The sequence below is a fragment of the Mustela putorius genome, unplaced genomic scaffold (assembly GCF_011764305.1).
Source record: "Mustela putorius furo isolate JIRA1106 unplaced genomic scaffold, ASM1176430v1.1 tig00003913_pilon_pilon_pilon, whole genome shotgun sequence".
Classification (NCBI taxonomy): domain Eukaryota; kingdom Metazoa; phylum Chordata; class Mammalia; order Carnivora; family Mustelidae; genus Mustela; species Mustela putorius.
The window spans coordinates 9,210,027-9,229,402 of record NW_025422060.1 but is presented as its reverse complement, the minus strand read 5'-3'; the positions used below and the strand labels follow the sequence as shown (position 1 = coordinate 9,229,402).

The 19,376-nt window shown below is 43.0% G+C and overlaps 1 protein-coding gene across 3 annotated transcripts in view; it reads left to right on the top strand.

Annotated features, from left to right (window-relative positions):
- Positions 1–19,376, top strand: part of FRMD4A (FERM domain containing 4A) — a 450,500-nt gene that overhangs the window by 125,507 nt on the left and 305,617 nt on the right. The window contains exon 1 of one of the 3 annotated variants that reach the window (XM_045069220.1): positions 14,858–15,258. The exons of 1 other annotated variant lie outside the window; for it this stretch is intronic. In XM_045069220.1, coding sequence (XP_044925155.1) covers positions 15,166–15,258 — 93 coding nt within the window. In that variant the 5' untranslated portion in view covers positions 14,858–15,165. Of the gene's footprint in view, positions 1–14,857; positions 15,259–19,376 lie in introns of those variants that run through there. One more of the 3 variants, XM_004774870.3, reaches the window with a different exon arrangement.

Sequence of the window (19,376 nt, the reverse complement as noted above, 5' to 3'; positions counted from 1 at the left end):
CACAATTAGGCAGAGAGGCAGGCAGAGAAGGGGTGGGGAAGCAGGCTCTCTGCTCAGCAGGAAGGCTGATGTGGGACTCAATCCCAGGACCCTGGGATCATGACCTGAGCTGAGGCTTTAACATGCTGAGCCACCCAGGCACCCCCTAATTTCTCTTTAGATTTTTTCTTTGATCCATGTATTATTCTGGAACTATGGTGTTTAATATCCAAGTATTATCTATCTTTTTTGTTCTTGATTTCTAGTTTAATTTTGTTGTGGTCTGGGAGAAGACACTGTATGATTTTTAATCTTTTACATTTGTTAAGGTATGTTTTATGTCTCAGAAAATGGTTTATCTTGGTGAATGGTTCATGTGAGCTTCAGAAGAAGTGTATTCTGCTGTTGGTGGGTGAAATAGTCTATAGACATCCATCATATCCAGTTGATTGATGATGTTTTTTAGTTCAACTATGTGCTGAACTGAATGTATGCCTGCTGGATTTGTCCATTCCTGATAGGGAGTACTGACATGTCCAACCATAATAGTAGACTTGTTTTTTTCTTGTAGTTCTATCAGTTTTTTCTTCATATGTTTTGACACTCTGTTATTAGGGGCATATATGTTAATGATTGTTATGTCTTCTTGGAGAATTGACCCATTTATCGTTACCTAATACTCCCTTTATTTCTGATAGTTTTACTTGAATTCTGCTGAGTCTGAAATTAATATAGCTACTCCCACTTTCTTTCAATTGGTTGTAGCATAGTTTATCTTTCTCCATCTCTTTGTTTCCTTTCTATATGTGTCTGTGGATTTCTTATAGAAAACCTATAGTTGGGGCCTTTGTTTTGATCCACTCTGACAATCTCTGTCTTTTAATTGTATATTTAGACCATTGACATTTAAGTGATCATTGATATTGTTAGATAAACATTTATTATATTTGTTACTATGTTCCAATCCACTCTGACAATCTCTGTCTTTTAATTGTATATTTAGACCATTGACATTTACGTGATCATTGATATTGTTAGATAAACATTTATTATATTTGTTACTATGTTCTATTTGTTGTCCTTGTTCTCTGTTCCTAATTTTGTCTTCTATACCTTCCTGCTTTTGTGATTTTCATTAAGTATTTTTATATAATTCCATTGCCTCTCCATTCTTAGTATATCAATTATACCTTTTTTTAAAACTTCTTTTTAGTGGTTTCCCTAGAGTTTGTAATATACATTCACAACTAATCCAAGTCCACTTATATTTTAAAAAATTTTTTTAAAGATTTTATTTATTTATTTGACCGAGAGAGAGGGATCACAAGTAGGCAGAGAGGCAGGCAGAGAGAGAGGGGAAGCAGTCTCCCCACCGAACAGAGAGCCCAATGTGGGGCTCAATACCAGGACCCTGAGATAATGACCTGAGCTGAAGGAAGAGGCTTAACCCACTGAGCCATCCAGGTGCCCCACCAAGTACCCCTGTAAATAACACTATACAACTTCATAAAAAGTACAAGTACCTTATCTAACAAAATATTCCTAATTCCTCTCCCCTCTGTCCCTTGTATCATTTCTGTCCTTTATTTCACTTATATTTAATATATACTTACATATACATGCATGCATATATATAAATACATGAGCATACATAATCAAATGCACTGTTACTATTACTAGGTTGAACATACTTAAATGTTACATCTTAACTGGCTTAACTCAGTTGGGTAAGCATCTGCCTTTGGCACAGATCATGGTTCCAGGGTCCTGGGATCAAGCCCCACCTTAGGCTCCCTGCTCAGTGGGAAGCCTCCCCTCCCAGCTCCTGATTTCTCTTGCTATCTGTCTCTCTCTCTCTCTCTCTCTCTCTCAAATAAATAAATAAATAAATAAATAAATAAATAAATTGTAAAAAAAAAAGAACCAGTAAAATTTTATTTTATTGCTGTTTTCATTCTCTGATCCTCTTCTTTCTTTACATAGATCCAGATTTCTCATCAATATAATTTTCTTCCTCTCAAATACTTGCTTTAACATTTCTCATGTGGCAGGTCTCCTGGCAACAAATTTCCTCAATTTTTGTTTGTCTGAGAAAATCTTTATTTTTCCTTCAGCTTTGAAGAATAATTTCCCAGGGTACAGAATCCTAGGTTGGTGGACTTTTTTTTTCTCAATACTTTAAATATTTCACTCCACCTTCTACTAGCTTGCATGGTTTCTGAGGGAAAGTTGAATATAATTCTTACTTTTGCTTTATGGTAGGGAAGATTTTTTTTTTTCCCTCTCTGGTTTTTTTTCAAAATTTTTTCTTTATATTCCATCTTCTTGAGTTTGACTATGATATACTTAGGAGTACTTTGGAGGTTTTACTGTTTGGAGTTTTTGTGGGTTGTTTTTGTTTGGAAAGAGGCATTTATCTGGTTTGGTGTTCTCTGAGCTCTCTGGTTGGTTGGTTTTGTGCTTGACATTAAATTTGGGGAAATTCCCAGTTATTATTTCTTCAAATATTGCTCCTGTTCCTTTCTTACTTCTCCTTCTATTCCCATTATGCATATGTTTCCCATTATGCAAATGTTACACATCTTATAGTTGTCTTGCAGTTCTTGGGTATTCTGTTTTTCTCAGTCTTTTTTTTTTTTTTTTTTTTCCATTTTCCTTTTCCATTTTTGGAGTTTCTATTGGCATGTCATCAAGCTCAGAGATTCTTTCTTCATCTGTGTCCAGTCTACTAATAAATCTATCAAGTTATTCTCTTCTTTTACAGCTCTTGATCTCCAGAATTTCTTTTTGATCCTTAGAATTTCCATCTCTCTGTTTACATTAGCCATCTATCTCTTCTTTCACATTGACAACTTTTTCCATTAAAGCCCTTAGGATATAAATCTTAGTTAATTTTTTAGTTCCTAGTCTAATAAATCCAACATTCCTGCTATATCTCATTCTTTCTGTTGCTTGTTCAGTCTCTTCAGACTGTGTTTTTTGCCTCTTAGTATGTCTTGTAATTTAAAGTGGACATGATGTACTGTATGAAAGGAACTATGGGAAATAGGCCTTTAGCAATGTGGTGGTAAGATATGGGAGGAGAGGCACTGTATAGCCCTATGCTAGTTCTCAGTCTTTTAGTGAGCCTGTGGCCTTGGGATGTGAACCACACCACAGTTTCTCAGGGTGCTTTTCTCCCTTAGGTGAGACTGGATGGATGGAGGGGCTAGAATTGGGGATTTCCCTTCCCACACAAGGAAAGCTAGAGCCAGCTAGAGTTGAGTATTTCACTTCCCCAGGGAGGCTCCTGAGAAGGGTTTCCCTTCCCCATTGTTTATGCTTTCATAACGTAGTTTGTCCTGAGGGCAAGTCTTGTTAAAGACAGGGTGCTCTGATGTGTTTCCATGTACACATCCCTAAAGAATATGGAAAATGAACTTTAAAGTTACATGAGCAGCCCAGCATCAAGTCTCAATCCCAGCTCAGCACCATGTCCTACTCACATGACTGTTGGCAAGCATTTAATCTTTCAGAGCTTTGATTTTCTTATCAGTGAAGTGTAGCTAATGTTACCCAGCTTACAGGATCATAGTGAAGATCTAAAAGAGGTAATTTCGAGGAAGTGCCCAGGGCCATGCCTGATGCAAAGGAGGTAGTCATGAGTTAGTCCTCATTTTCCCTTTGCCTTCCCCTAGAAAATGCATCTGTTTCAAACCCTTAATTGCAGTAAGTCATTTTCTGTTTCTCTACCCCTTTACCCCCAAGCTCTCTCTCCCTACTCACCCTCAACCTTCTCCATGAAATTAGCAGAGGTTTTATTTCTGTGGAAGCACAGCATTTACTCATCAATTTGAAGCATTGATGAATTTGAAGCATTTACTTCAATGCGAGGCCATCCTCCCTGCCTGCTCCCAAAATGCAGGAGCTACCTTGTCCTGAGCTCTGCACCTGAGCACATGGAGCCCAGGTACAGGCCTGTATTAGGCTGCTTTTGCTCTCCAGCTGGGTGAGCCTTTCTCAGGTGGAGCCTCTGAGCAAGGTGACTTTGGACTGCCTTGCCAGAGCCATCTCCTGGGAGAGAGCCAGAGAAAGTACCCAACATCCCACAGGGCTTGGGAACTTGACATCTATAGGTCAGTGATTCTCCTGTCAGCCTTGCTAGGGAATATAGGCTTCTGTTGTGAGTCTGATTGTCTAGAAAAAATATTTGCCTCACAGTCCCATCAGCCTTGGGTTTCCTCTGTTGCTCATAACATGCTCATTAGGATGTCATCCCACTATCTCAAGAACAGCTGTTTCCAGATTGTCACTTCCTTTCCAGGATTACCAGGGGCCACCGGGGGATTTTGTGGGAATTCAAGGCTTCTGCAAAATGCGATAAGAGGGACATATCAGACCTGGTGTTTCATAATTAGTTGTCACCACTCTGGGGCTCCTGTAGCTGCTGCAGTGCCGCTGGCCTCGTGAGAGGAAATAACACATGTGTGTGTACACGAGTGTATTCATGTAAACACACACACAGTGTCACACCAAAAGTAATGCACACAGAAGGTCCAGTCAAAGTACACGGATGACTCTTCAGGACTATCTCCAGAATTGTCACCAGTGCCTTGCTGATGTATTTGTCCTGTTTCCTTCTGTCCGTGTGTCCTCATCTGGTTTCATAGGATTTAAGGTTCTTCCTTTTCAGGTATAGCTCGGAGGTTTCTTATCCAGCAGCCATTTCAATAGCAGATCCATAGCCTAAGAGCCCTGATGCATACACTGAAGGAAAGGAAAATGTGGGAAATCAAGCAGGGCTCCTGAAACATTTCTTGTCAGATTCAATAACCCAGTACCTGAACTCCAATCTGTCCATTTAGAATGAGGCCAGACAGTTCCAGCTCTCCATCCTGCAGCCCGGCTTCTGTTGTCAGCACTCTGGACACACTTTCTCAAGGCCATCAGTGACCCTTCAATGCCATACACTGCTCCCAGCCCTCATCTGCTCCCACTCTCTGGAACATTGCTCCTCTGTTTACAATTCAGCTCATTTTTAGCAAAATAATACATGTTCATGGCAGTGTTTGTAACATTCGAAAGTTGAAGAGTACTACAAGGCCTATAAAGAAAAATATCAGGCTTCCAACCCTTTCTCCCGATCTCTGAGTCCTCTCCCCAAGGACATCCCTTGAAAGATGAGGCTTTAACTCACTTAAAGCGCTGCTCCACATCCCTACAAATACCCATGTATCTCTTTCCCTTGATTTTTACTGATATATCTATATCACAGTTTAAATAAAAATTGAATCTTATTATGTCTACCAATACATTGTTTACAGCAGGGTAACAGTGTATGTTATGATTACATACCCTGATTTTATAACTTTATGTTTTTCCAGGTGATACTAATTGCCTTTACACTGTGGGCTTGATTTTCTGTGTACCTATCAGTCATTTTTCTCTCAGAACTTTAATAGAGCTTTGTATCTCCTCTCCATTTGGCACACTCATTAGATACTTGATCCATACATTTTTTTTTCTTTTTTTTGAGACCCCTCCTTCCTGGGCCCCTCCATGCTCCTGTACCAGGGCTAGTTCCTCTGTGAGTCACTGCATGACTGGGTCCTTGGGGCTTCTCTCTTCATTATTCTGAGAACTCCATTTTCAGCTCTCCTAGAATCATTCTCTTTTCCTTAGAATTCATATCCCCCCTTTGTAGGTTTAACTTTTTTTTTTTTTTTTTTTTTTTTTTTACTGGAGACTGTCTTCTAATAAACTTCTGAGAAGAGGTATGTGAGAAGTCAGTGTCTGTGTTCTTGGATGTCTGCCCTCACACTTAACTAATAACTTGACTAGTGGTTTTTTGTCTGTGGTTGAAATCCAAAACTGCATTTCCAGGCTTGACTCCCCTCTTAAGCTCCAGGTCACAATGTTTGGGCACCAGGAGTTCAGTATGTCCAGAGCTACTCATTATCATCTCCCCAAACCTGCCCCTTCTCCTGGGTCCTTAGCTAATAGGACCATCCTTCCCCTACTCCCACCCCATGATAGAGGATGACTGTATACCTCCCTCTACTGTTTATTGTTCCCCAACATCTTATATTCAGCCTGTCACCATTGTCCCAGTTCTGGGCTTACTTGCCTCTTATTTGGACAATTGCAATAACCTTGCTATGTCTCTCCTGTCTTTGGATATACCTGGATGTTCCATTCTACCACTCAGTCTTTACCACTCAAAATCAAAAAATTCAAGTTAGATGGGTATCACTTCCTTGAAAAAGGTAACTTGTAATGACTCCCTGTTGCTCACAGAATAAGGTCTAAAATATATTTTTCTACAGAGTGCATGTCAGAACCTGGCTCTGATGGCATTTCTTATGCCTTTGTTCCCACACATGTGATACTACAGTCTCATTTAATTTTCTCAACAAGTCTATTATCTGCATTCATGCTATAATTCAGGTTTAAAATTCAAATGGAGTGGAGGACCCCATGTAGACAGTAGCAGCGAGCAACCCCCTTGCATCCTCACTGACATTTCAGCAGGTGTCTGTTGTATGTCTTTTACCCATTCTGGCCTTGATCTTCTACTTTGTAATTTTTTCTCATTTTGACTTACGGGGTGTTGGTAGCCCTCTAGGGCACACTCAACATAGACCCATTCCCATAAAGTGAGATTTCTCAGTACCTATCTTTTTGACAGATCAAGTGCTTTCCTTCCTTGCCTTGGGGAAATACAGATCATGTGACTTATCCCAGAGACCCCTGCGCAAATGGGCACTTGCCTTTGGGAATGACATGATCCTGGGCACAGGACTGGAAGCAATCTGATGGCCCCAAAGAAGGCCCTTCTCTTTGCAGCATCAGAGGGATTACTTGAACGGAGACCACCATTCTCCTATTGAAGAATATTACATTAAACTTCTCTTCCTGGAAAAAGTAAGCCTAGAAATTAGAAGCAGATTAAAAAGTTGATCATTTGCTACCCAGTGCTTATCTAAGACACCTGAAATTTGAGAGCCAAGATAATAAAATCAAAAGTCAACATCCATTGACTCTGTTTGGAAGTGTACTATATATATTCAGCTAATCCTGGGTCGTCAATACCATAGATAAGAACATTATTTATTTTGCCATTCTGGGTGCAATTACACAGTTTACCCTGTGCAAACTGTACTTCATAAAAATGGCAAATCAATGCTAGTTATCAAAATCCATCCACATGGATGGATGGCCCATGAAAAAGAGCTTTGCAAAATGGTCTCGAAAGCCAATCTACACAGCCAGCCCCACATGGGTCAGCTTATTACCTGATTAATCACACAGGCATCCTGGCAATCTTATCGATTTCTCAAGACCTGGACATGACATCACTTCTAATAGCACAGGCAATAAGCCATTACTACCATGCAGAATAGCCATTATCCCAGGCTGCAGCCATTGATTGCCTGACTTAGTCTCATGCTGAGAAGAGCAAGTGGAACTCTGATGGGGGCAAATCATATCCAGGGCAGATGTGAAGGACTTTCATATGGAGGAATCATATATCTGCCCCTTGCAAGCAGGATCTCTACCTGCTCCCTCCTTTTCCAGATGAATAATTGAATAATCCTGCCAGCATGCCAATGAGCTAGAATTTGATGTCCGTGAAGCAAGGGATGCTAAAACAATATGGACTAATCCTCCACAGAGGCCATTAATATTTTCCACTTGACATTCTTTACAGCGTGATCATTGCCAGAAAGATTGAATGAGATTCTGGGATGCCTGTTTAGCACGTGAGTTTTCCATGCAGCAAATGCTGTATTTTCTTCCCTACCCCGGAAGAATGTAGTCTGGTTTCCTTTATGATGGAATGTATATTGTTGAGTTGATGGGAATGGGGGTCCTATTCTGGGGTAATTAATTCTCTGCTCCTAGTTACTCCAGTGAAACTACTGAATAAGGTGTTCTCAAGGTTCCAAGAAGAAGCCTCTTTACCACCAATATATGTGGCTAAGTTGGACGACCTTTAAAGAATGCAGACAGATGAAACATGGATGTCACGGGGGATTATGCATGAAGAGGTGGAGAGGTGGATGGTGATATCCACAAAGGCTGTTATGTCGAGGCAACAGGGAAACAGTGTGCAGAAGTAAGAGTGGAAAGTGTGTTTGAGTGTGTGTGTGTGTGTGTGTGTGTACCATTTACAAAGAACTTTGATAAATTTTATTTCATCCTATTGGGTAGCTGTTCGGTAACCTTTCAGGTGTGAATCAGGTGAAAGGTTCTTTTATTTCTTACTTCTCTACAGATACCTCATCACAGAGGGAACTAAGTCTGAGGAACAAAAGCAAACTCTTCCAAAAAGCAGAAGCTCCCTTGTATCCTCAATTCTTAGCTCAACGCCTGATACACAGTAGTTATCTAGCAAATCCACCAGTTATTGGACCCTAAAGCCTCTTGCAGAGTGACCCTGGGCAGGTTACTCCATTTCTCTCAGCCTCAGTGTCTCCATCTTCCTCTAGGGAAAAGGAAAGTGCTTACTTGATAGGATGTTATAAGACTTAAAGAATTAATGTATCTAAAAGCCTTTAGAATAGTGTCTGCAAAAGACTGTGCCATATAAGGGGATTGCCATTACTCTGTTAGACACTCAATAAAGTAACTGTTGAGTGAACCATGCAGCATAAGCAGTAAAAGGATATTTTAAAATTGGTTTAGACAAGGGCAAGGCCAGTAACATAGAGCTTGATATGGAATACAAGAAGAGCACAGACAATGTAATCTCGGAAGCAAGTAGTAGGCTCATCTCAGTCCACCAGACCGCTACCAGCAATAATAATTAGGAGTCAACCTGAACAATTCACTTCAAACTTCTTTTATTTTCTTTGTCTGGCTGGTCATGGAGAAGAACTATTAAATAAAGCCCAGAACGTAGCCCAAGTGGACAAGGGAAACTTGAAAGAGGCTGGAAGGAAAGGAAGGAAGGAGAGAAGCAGAAGGGAGAAGAGGAAGGAAGAATGAATGGAAAGGCAAGGAAGGGAAGGAAAATTTTATCTACCTACCCACCCTAGGTGTAATTATAACTACAGTTTCTTCCAAACGCCATAAGAGAAGAAAAATCTGTCCAAAGATGGAAATGCCAACAATGCGCTCCATCGATGCAGACCTACATTAAAACCAAGAGAAGCCTCAACTATCCTGCCCCGGGGGGAACTGTGCATAATCTCGCAGGCCTTGAGCATGTGAGGTCTGGTGATAACTGTGTTGCTTGATATCTTCCCCTTGCTCTTGGGGATATTGGATTTCGTGTTTGGCCTAAATTCCAGCCACTTTTCAAATACAAAATTATGGATGCGGGCAGCATTTCTGTTTGCATAACCTCAGTCAGAGCTTACTCTAATAAAACGTGACATGAATGACCTAGGTTAGCTGAGTTAGGAGCTAATGGGAAGGGTGATGGGGCATTTAAAGAAAGACAGAGTTTCCCTTCCCAGCTCCCCTCACTCCTACTCCAGGAATGTTCCAAATTGCTGAGGAGTTCTTTGTGTGTGTCTTTGTTTCAATCTCAGCCCATTTATCCTTCCACCTGTTTTATAGGATAACAGTTAAACACCGCAGACTTCATTCAAGGCCTGTCTTCCCTTCCTCCACTCAGGGTTGCAATGGGAAAGGCCAGTGTGTGGCTCTTGGCTTCCTCCTCTTGTCACTACTCACGGGCTCTGCTCACCGAGCTGCCTCTAACACATCTGGGGTCTCTCTGTGGGGCTGAAAGACACCCAAACCCAGCTCTTGTCCTTGTGAAGTGGAGTACCTTATGGGTTCTTTGAAGACCCTGCCCTTTTCTTACCACTGTTTCCTGGCACAACTGATATCTTTTCTTCCACTTAGTCATTTAAGATCACTTCTTGCCCCACAGACCCAGCCTCTTTCTCCTGAGGTTCCCTAGGCCTTCATGCAATGCACTGAGCACCTTACCAGACCAAGACTAGCTCTCTCAGGCACCCACATCTGACCCAAGACATTGGGATTGGAGATACTTCCCGTAGGCCATTCTTCTCTTCCCTTGGCTGTCACCCATGCTCAACCAGTTCCCATCCCTTGAAAAGCTCGCTGTCTGCCCCCCAACAGGCTCCTCAGAGCCCCTCGCTGGGCCTAAAGTGAGGGGGCAGCAGGTCCCACCCTCCCTGTTCTTCTGACTCCTTTGCTGACAGACCACAGAGCCAAGTCAACACAGGGCCTCAAATCTGGTCTCAGACTTTCCTTTATACACTTCGAGACGTGTAGAGGAGAAGGAGAAGGAGGGAATGGTTGGTATCTGTGGTCTTCAGACCTCTTATGAAACTGAGAGAGAGTCCCCTTTCAACAGGCTGCTCAATTTACAACAAAGAATGGCTTGAGATGGACATTAGAAGAGCCATTCACACCGTCAGCTTTGTACCTATGTCCTTAAAGTAAGCGATATTTCACCTTTTACCAGAGAGAGAATGAAAGGCAAGGGTAACATTTCTTGAAATGCTTCTGTCCTTATTTTCCAGAAGGGAGCTTCAACTCCCCTTCCCAGCACTGCTCGGGTCATTGCCCTTTTTCCCCTCATCCCAGCTCACATGGGCCCCAGGCTGCCTTCGGGCCAGGAGCTTCATTCACTATGGCACCCCACTGTACCCACTGTGTGACCTGTTACGACCTTCCTCCTGCCCCCAAAACCTGACCCAGACCTCTCTGCCTTATATCCCTTCTCTCCGCATTCTGGCCAAAGAACAAAATAAAGCCGACTGGACGAGTTTACCTAGTACCAGTGATCACAAGTCTGAGGTGAGATACGCATGCATGGGGAGCTTCAGGGGGCCAGAGAGATGAGCCTCCAGATGGTCATTGCAGGCACTGGGCCACAGTTGGGATGAACACTGGAGGCTGCTAGGCCAAGGCATATTCTGGACAAGAGGCTACAGTGACCAGTGTCCCTGTTTCTGTTCTCAGTTCTCAGTTCTCGGTGTCCTATCAGGAACACCCCTGCCACTGCCACACACACACCCCTCCCATGGCTTCACAGCAGTGCAGTACGCTCAGTCGCTCACCTGATCTGCATCAGCTGCTGCACCCCTGCTCACACACTCAGCAGTGAGGTCTCTCCTCTCCTGTGGCAGCCCCCACTAGCTCTGGTGTTGTCACATGCTTTCTCTCTGACAGGCCATTATCCCCCAAGCCCCCACATCCACCTCATGCTATTCATGACCAAGAACACCCATTGGATTTGATACATCTTGCTTTGGTGTGTCAAGACCATTGATTTTCCTGAAATATGGTTCAGCTGATCCCTATGCATTTTCATTCCAGAGTTTGAATGTAAACACTTCCACTGAGATGGGAAGGAAGTGTTCAAAATAAACAAATAAAAAATCTCTGCCAGCCTTGGGTGCTGTACTCTAAGGGCATCAGATGCAGCTGCGTTAGGGGCTCTAGAGCTGAGGTGGGTCTTCTCCACCCCGTCTCCTGGGGTTCACTCACATTGCATCCCCTCAGCAAGCCCCCCACCTGTCCCATGGGCCATTACACGGCGCCATGGGTGCCCGGAGGATCTCCATGCCCAGCATCCTGGCAAAAACATGCTTTCTCTAAGTAATACTCTGTTTCAAATGTTTTCCCCATGCTTGTATGTTGTCTTTTAGTTACTCTATAGTCACCCTCTCCCAGTCCTTTGTTCCCATGTCTCTGGTCTCAGTGCTGATCCTGGGCATTTACCCTCAGATCTCTTCCTCTTCTCTCCCTCCCCGGCTGTTTCCAGGGCTCCCAGTCAACTGGCTGGCATCAGTGCTATGGTTGGAGGATGCAGGTGGGAGCTGGAGGGCAGTAGAAGGGAGGAGCAGGGCCTTCCCCGCTCCCCAGCTCTTCACTCTGCCTTGGCCTATGGCTTCAGCAGTGATCGAGTCTCACCCAGAGGGACCACAGTGTTCCAGCCTCTACAAGGGGACCCTGGCCCTAGGCTCCTCCCTTTACCCCTCAGGTCAGGGATGGTCCTGCCTTCCCACTGAGCTGCCTCCCCAGCTCCTTTGGGCTTCTTTGCTCTTGCTATCACCCATGCTTCTTACCAAGGGACAGCAGAGCAGCACTTCCAGACTCTAGATCTGCTCCTTCTAATGCCATTTCCTGGCTTAAATTCTCTTTCTCAAAGGCAGCGATTTTTCCCCTTCTTTGTTAGGTCCCACAGACATCTGTCTTTTCTGGATTTCAAACCTGCTGTAATCTGATCAAGTCCTCTGTGTCATGTGAGGGTATAATGGACCAGGTCAGGCTCTGAAATAAAACATCTTGACTTTGGTTTCATCTTAGATCTGACAGTTCTAGCTGGGATACTTTGCTCAAATTATTAACCTCTCTGAGCCCCAGTTTCATCAGTTGTAGAATACTGACCACGAAGCTCATTTCTGCTGTGGAGATAGCCTTGGGTCACCTTCTAGCACACTGATGGGCAATTGCTATGTACTCAGTAAACGTCAGTTCCCCTCACCTCTCCTAAAGTGGTCATATCTGCAAAGGTGTGAGTGCATAACCGTTCCTGGGAAACATATTTGTATTATATTATAACAGTAGCCTTCTGAAATTAAATACTTTAGTCTCAATAACTAATTTTACATGTGTAAATCTTAAACATCCACAGTAAAACCATCAATACAATAGTTTTGGATAAGCTACCCTTTGAGAGCCTTCAGAACTGACTGAGGAGGTGGCTGGCTACTCTGTGGGGATGGCAGAAAGCTCCAGAGCCAACCTCCTCCTCCCCATTAGCTGGGAGAAGGAGCGGATGCTGATGTGAGAAATGATCCTGCTCCTCACCCCCCGGGGGGGTAGAGTATATGGGGCTCAAATGTGTATGAGTCTGGCTCAGGGTTATTTTTGTTTCAAATAACATTCTCTTCTATATGTATTTTAACCTTAATCAAATGCATATGTTTTTGTTTTATTTGCACTTAGTTCATCAAAGTGTCCCTTATGATCTGAACTATGCCATGAGGCCTTAAGCTCTTCAGTGAAACACTCATTAATTCCCCTGGGAAACAGGAAGTTGCATTTAGTTAAATATAAATAAATTCAGTTCCCAGGGGATTTGCCCTGGCCCAGGTCAGGAGAGAGAGAGACAGTGACTTCTCAGCTTATGTGGTCCAGCACCCGCTCTCAACCCCCCCGGAAGGAAGCAAACCCAGGACTAGAGACACATAAGTGTTTTGAAAATGTGCCTGCCCTTTGTTCAAAACTGTTAGTAGTCGAGTGGGGTTTTAAGGAAATTCGATGCATTTGGCCAAATCATTCATATCAGTTCAGCTCTATTGCCACCCCAAAATAGTTTGAAACCAAGCAGTTCAGGAAGGAAGCGAGAAAAGAGGGAAAAAATCATATAAACCTCAACCACCTAGCCAGAGACGCTCCGCAAGTCGGGCTGAGGAACTTCCCGTCTCTCCTTGCTGCCGGCCTTCTCTCTCACCCTCTCACTGGCTCCCCGATGCACATATGGAACCAATTACGAACAAAGCCCGATTGTTGTATATTTGGAATTTCCCACATCAACTTGATGCTTTCTTTAACTGCCTCTTAATGTGTGTCTGCACTGGGTGACCAGACCCACGTATCCATCCTTCCCACCCCGCCCCCACCAGCACCCCCCTTCTGAGAGTCTTTCCTGGTTCATTTTCCAGCAGTGTAAACCTTCACTTCTTTCCCTTGACCCCACCCCACTTCCTATTAGAATCTTTGAATAAACAGAACTTTCTTTTCCATGGTTTGCAATAAACTGGTCTGCAGAGAGTAAATATAAAGCCGAATCCCAAAGCATGTAAGTGATATCAGGCTAATACTGAAAAGCATGGATTTCTACAAGGGAAATGGCATCCCTTTCATAAAACCCAGAATAGAGAGAAGCAGTGGATATAGAAATACATTACAAACAAGAAAACAAAAACAAAAACCTCCAATTCTGGAAGCCCCTTACTTGCTTTTCTTTATTGTAATTTTCTCTGTTATAGAGATAAGCAGATTTGGGAGGAGGAGAACAGAAAGAGGGGGCCATAGATGACGCATATATCAATTATAAAACATTACAGAAAAGTCAAAATTTCGAACATGTGTACCATCTTTCAGTGGATTGTCTGATCACGAATTACACACTATTATTATTATTATAAAAGAATAGGGAAACGTGATGAATGAATCTGAACTTCGTCCTTTTCAGAGCCTTGTAAAATCAAACAGAACTTCTTCACGTTTATTGGCACACATAAAAATAAATGTTCTATAACACAAACATTTAAATGAAGAGATGCCAAATGTAAGTCTGTCTCGTATATTCGATTCATCTGGACCACGTGATACCAGCATTTTTTTTTTCCTTCTCTCACACTTTATCTTTGTGGACTACATTCACATATATAATTAATTGCACTCCTACATTTATTTTCTGTGCAGTGGAAAGCAGGAGAGAAAAACCAGATAGGCGCATCTGATGCTCAGGGTCATACGTGTAATTTATGACTGCGAACAGGGATTCCTCCAAGTCCCCAGTGCGTTATGTCATGGGTCTGCAAATATTTTTCCTGTGTTCGGAAAAGAGTGAAATCAGAATGCAGGATTTCACATTAATCTCCGCACCAGATGGTGATATTCCAAATAGTCTTTTTAAGGTGAGCATGTGACCTACTGTATGGCCGAGGGGCTTTGGAGTCACGTGATGGAATGAATAATACGACTGATAGAGCTTCGATTAGACAACTGACCTGGTTACTGTCTGTAGCCACGAGAAGCAAAGTTGACATTTCTGGATCACTGTCCCCAGAGGCGTCGCTTGCCAACTTCTGAGACATACAGTCTCACCGAAGGACTGACAGGCAGGGACAGACAGGGGGCTGCTAACACCGTGCTGCCGAAGGCAGGCTGAAGTTGGAGAACTTGGGCTATTTTTCTGCTTCCCCATCCCCCCGCCTCCCGACAAACCACATCTTGACTCATATGGTCGAAAGAAAAAACTCTTTTCGGTTATTTGATATTTGGGAAACCTCCAGGAGACCATAACTTAGTTTGGAGGAAGCCTTGTCTCTCACTTTGCTGGGAACACACACACACACACACACACACTCTCTCTCTCTCTTTCTCTCTCTCTCTCTCACACACACACACACACTCTCTCTCTCTTTCTCTCTCTCTCACACACACACACACCCACACACGAACGCACACACGCAGCTCTACACCATGGTGGTTCAGGCTGCAGTGGCTCCGAATAGATCTCAAAGACTTTTACTGAAAATTCCTTATGGATCTCTGAGAAGACGCAGCGTGGAGAGGGTAAGCGACGTGGCGGGCTGTTTGTTTTGCGTGGAGCAATTGCTCCAAAGAAAAGGAGATGTTTGTTTTCATTGTACGTAGCATCCCTTCTGGTCTCCCTGTTTTCCTGAAATTTTGAATTCCTAGGACTGTAGAATACAGTGCCATGTGTAAATTTTTTTCTTAACACAGAATGATGAGAAATTTGAAACAAATTTTTGCCAGCTGTGCATGTGGGGGTGCCGTGAGAGATGAGATAGGAGTGAAGAGACTGGGGTGGGGACTGCCCTTTGGAGTCAGGATGGAAGATGTGAGTGCCTGGGGAGAAAAGCAGGGGCTGCAAAGAGATGCATTAGTGTGACACAGCTGCGGATTTCCTCTGTGGGGTGACCGTGTCTTCCAAGAAGGCGCTGATGATGTTAAGGAGCTTTGATGCCTGGAGGGTTTAAATTATGCCCCCATTGAAGAAAATCCCCTCTGTGGTGGTATTGCTGTTTCACACACCTTGCCATCATTTTGGATTTTTTTCTTAATACCACGGATTTGGGCTCAAAATGACTCTGTTAATTTTCTGAAACATGGTTACTTTTTGGTAACCCCTGGCAGAGATGATCTGTAGAATAATAAGGATTTGTCCTTCTTTGGAGTGACCAAGGCACTTTTGGGGATGACTGAAGGTGATGCAAAGCTAGCTGTCTTTGGTATGTCGGGCTTTTTCGTGTAAGGACAAAATGCCTACACCCCCACAGGCATGGAGGACTTTGTAGGTCTCAGAAACCCCAAAGCTCCTGTTTGAATGATGGCAGTCCCCTCTGTGAGCCGTGGAGTGTACTTAAACATCCTAGTTTAAGGTGTGATCTAACAGCCATAAGGCAAATAACTTCACAAAAAGCTTTCTTGATAGATAAGCAACCTGCTGCATCTTATAAAGGGGAACCAGGTTGAATTTGAGTCACTTTTTCTGGCTGGTATACTTACTACTCAGTGATTTTTAAATTTAAGGAAAACACAGTTGAAACTTTAAAATACAAGGGTCTATCTAGAATGAAGGTGGGCTTGATTTCCTGACTTGTGATGAGTGACATTTCTTTCTGCCATTTGAGTACTGTTGGGGGGGGGGGAGCTTTACTTCCTATTCTGTTTGTGTGTAGGTCTTTATTTTGAGACAGATCTCTTGTGCTCAATATCAGAGTCATCAGCTAATATACAATAAATGCCTATCACATGCTCCTGTCTATACCAGTGGCTTTAGAGCATAGGACTAACAATTACAGCAAATGTTAAAAGTATATCAGGCTTATATTGAATATGACTTTAGGTTTGGTTGAAAATTTTCTGACCTTTGCAGTAACTAAGTTTATATCATGTGTTCCGTTCACAACTAGTCATTTAGAAACATGAATTGAACAGACCGGAGTTCTGGAAACTGGCAATACTGAGGAGAGAGTTATCTGGACATAGGCACAGAAAAATTCCATAGGAACCTTTATTTAACCATTAGAATCTCCAGATGGATATTCGATAGATCATGGATTTTTAATAAATCCTGATATATGCAGTTACCATTTCTGTTATTCATTGTTAACCAATTTAAGAAAAAACTGACAGCCTGTGAACACAGCATCATACATAAAACATTGTCTCATGTGTTGGCATGTACTTACGTTGAAAACACGCAGACCTATTTTTTGCCCATGGGCACACACCCGTGCTGCACGGGTCTTAGACCTGCAAGCTGCTGGCCCCTTAGGAGAAAGCACACACACATCACTGGAGCGTCAGACATCCTATTCATCTCGGCTGCTAGAGGTGAAGCGAGAGGGTTGGGACACCATTGCTCACAGTAAGAGCGCCCCTGCATTCCTTATGAGCCACCCATCTCCCCTTCTACACTAAGGAAGGTTGACGCTAATTGGAACCTATGATGAATGTGTCACTTCCAACTGGGCATTTTATACTGTTGCTGACTTGATGACAGTTTTCAGAATCAGAGTCAAGCATTTGAGTAAAATGAAGGCAGGAAAGGTGAGAAGTGGCATCTGCTTTAAGGGCAGATACTGGGAACTAGCACTCTTTTCTTGGGACTCCCTGAATTAAAAGCAGCAACACCTTTTCCAGTTACATCAGCAGCCTAGAGGGTGACAGACAGTCGGGTTGGTCTCCATTATCTCGAGATATATGGTGATCTTAAGGTCTCGCCTCTGTACTGTCTTTACTCCAATGGACTTTTTTAATCGTTACTTCATATTACGATCCTGAGTTGCTGGTGAGGCACAGAGGATGGGGGTTATCACACTTGTCCTGTAGGAACAGGGAAGCCAAGGCTCAGAGGGGTTTAATCTTCTGTCCAGGGACATACCGTCGACCACAGAGCAGGACCCATGTCTAGGAACCCAGGACCTTCTGTTCCTGTTTCATCATCTTTGCTCCCTGGAGTAACGTCAACATGGCGGCCTGCCCCCGAGCAAAGGATTGTAAGCAACTTGTCACAAGGTCATCCCATGAAAGGGAATATAGAAGACTCATGACTGAGGAGAATAATGATTTCCAGGGCTGGTCATGTGCCCTCAGGCACCCAGGAGTGCTCCATTGGTCCTGTTTTCCAACTGCAGGTTGAGTTGAAAAGAAACGCACCTTTCTAACTATGCTGTTCATCAAATCAGATTTCAGAAACACTCACTCAGACTGCAAGATTGGGCTCAGTTCTTTTTCATAGTTTCACGGGCTGCCACGAGCCCATCGCAGAGTGAGGCACGGTGGCAAAAACAAAGAAATACAAGATACTTTGCTTGGTAAAAATAGGAGAGAGTAGGGATAGAGTTTTACCTAAACAAAACAGTATGGACATAACAGGGCACGATCTTAGCTACAAAATAAGAAATGAAGACAATTTAGGTGCTACTGAAAGCAGCAAAGTGGGTGGAAGGGGTAGGGCTTGCAGTCACCAGGTCCCCAAAACTCAGAGTCTCACTCTCTACTAATCGTGTGATCTTGACAGAGTGACCAGACTTGCTCCGCGTTGTTAGTTTATATATCAGCACTCTCCGCCATTGAGGCCGGTTGTTACAGGTTAGAGGGAACATATGTAAGGACCTAACACAATACCTCACATGTAGAAAGCAATTATTAATGAAAGGACATTTTAAAAATTTGCCTATCTTGGAGAGGAGGGACACTTGGCTTGTATTTTTAATAGCTGATGGTCTTTTACACACATATACACACTTTTGGTCATGACTCACTGTCACCTGGAGAGGTCCTTTAGGGATCTTTATCCAGTAAAGCCAAGACAGATAGGATTTCCTGGTGATGATTTGCCTTGGACTTCCAATTTTATGTAAGACACTTAGAAAACAAAGTGTTTCAAATTCATTGCTTACGAATGCCAGCTAACTAAACTTACTCAAGCCCATATGCTTCTATAGGGTCTCTCTTCATTCCAAAGTCGATGTTATTACTCCAGAGGCAAAAATGAACCTGTGGAAAATTCTAATGAATCTAAGAGCACAACATGTAAACGAATTAAGGAGAGAGCAAATGTGGACCTTTTTCCTGGGAGTTTGCCTTGGAGTGGGGGTAATGTCTTTATTCAACTACTATGAGGACATGGTATCATGTTGGAGATTTTCTTTCTTTATAGTTCCAAATCCCAAGAATAAGTAGGCCAAGCTTTCTGTGGCCCAGCCCAAACTGTTTCAGATGCATGTTTATTAAGGATGCTCCTCTACCCATTGGTTTATCCTCTCTAGCATCCAGACCCACATATGCCAGGAAGGGCTGGACATCTCTGTTCTCCTGAATGATGCAGCACCTCAAATTCAACATGTCCAAACTGGATTTGGTCATTTCCTCGTAATCCTACTCCTCCTTCAGTCTACCAGCTACCTGAACACACAGAACAGAACCCAGGCACCCACCCTACCTCCTCCCTCCCCTTGGCTCAGGCCACCATTATCTTTCACTTTCAAACAATTGCCATTCTTATTTCCCCAAGTCCATGCTCTGTGTTGCAGCAATGTGATCTTTCTAAAACAGAGTCAGGGTCGTGTCCACTAGTCTACTTAAAACCTTTATGTGGTTCTCTGCTTCAAGATAAGGACTTATATAATTATCTAAATATAACTAAAAGGCCTTCATGG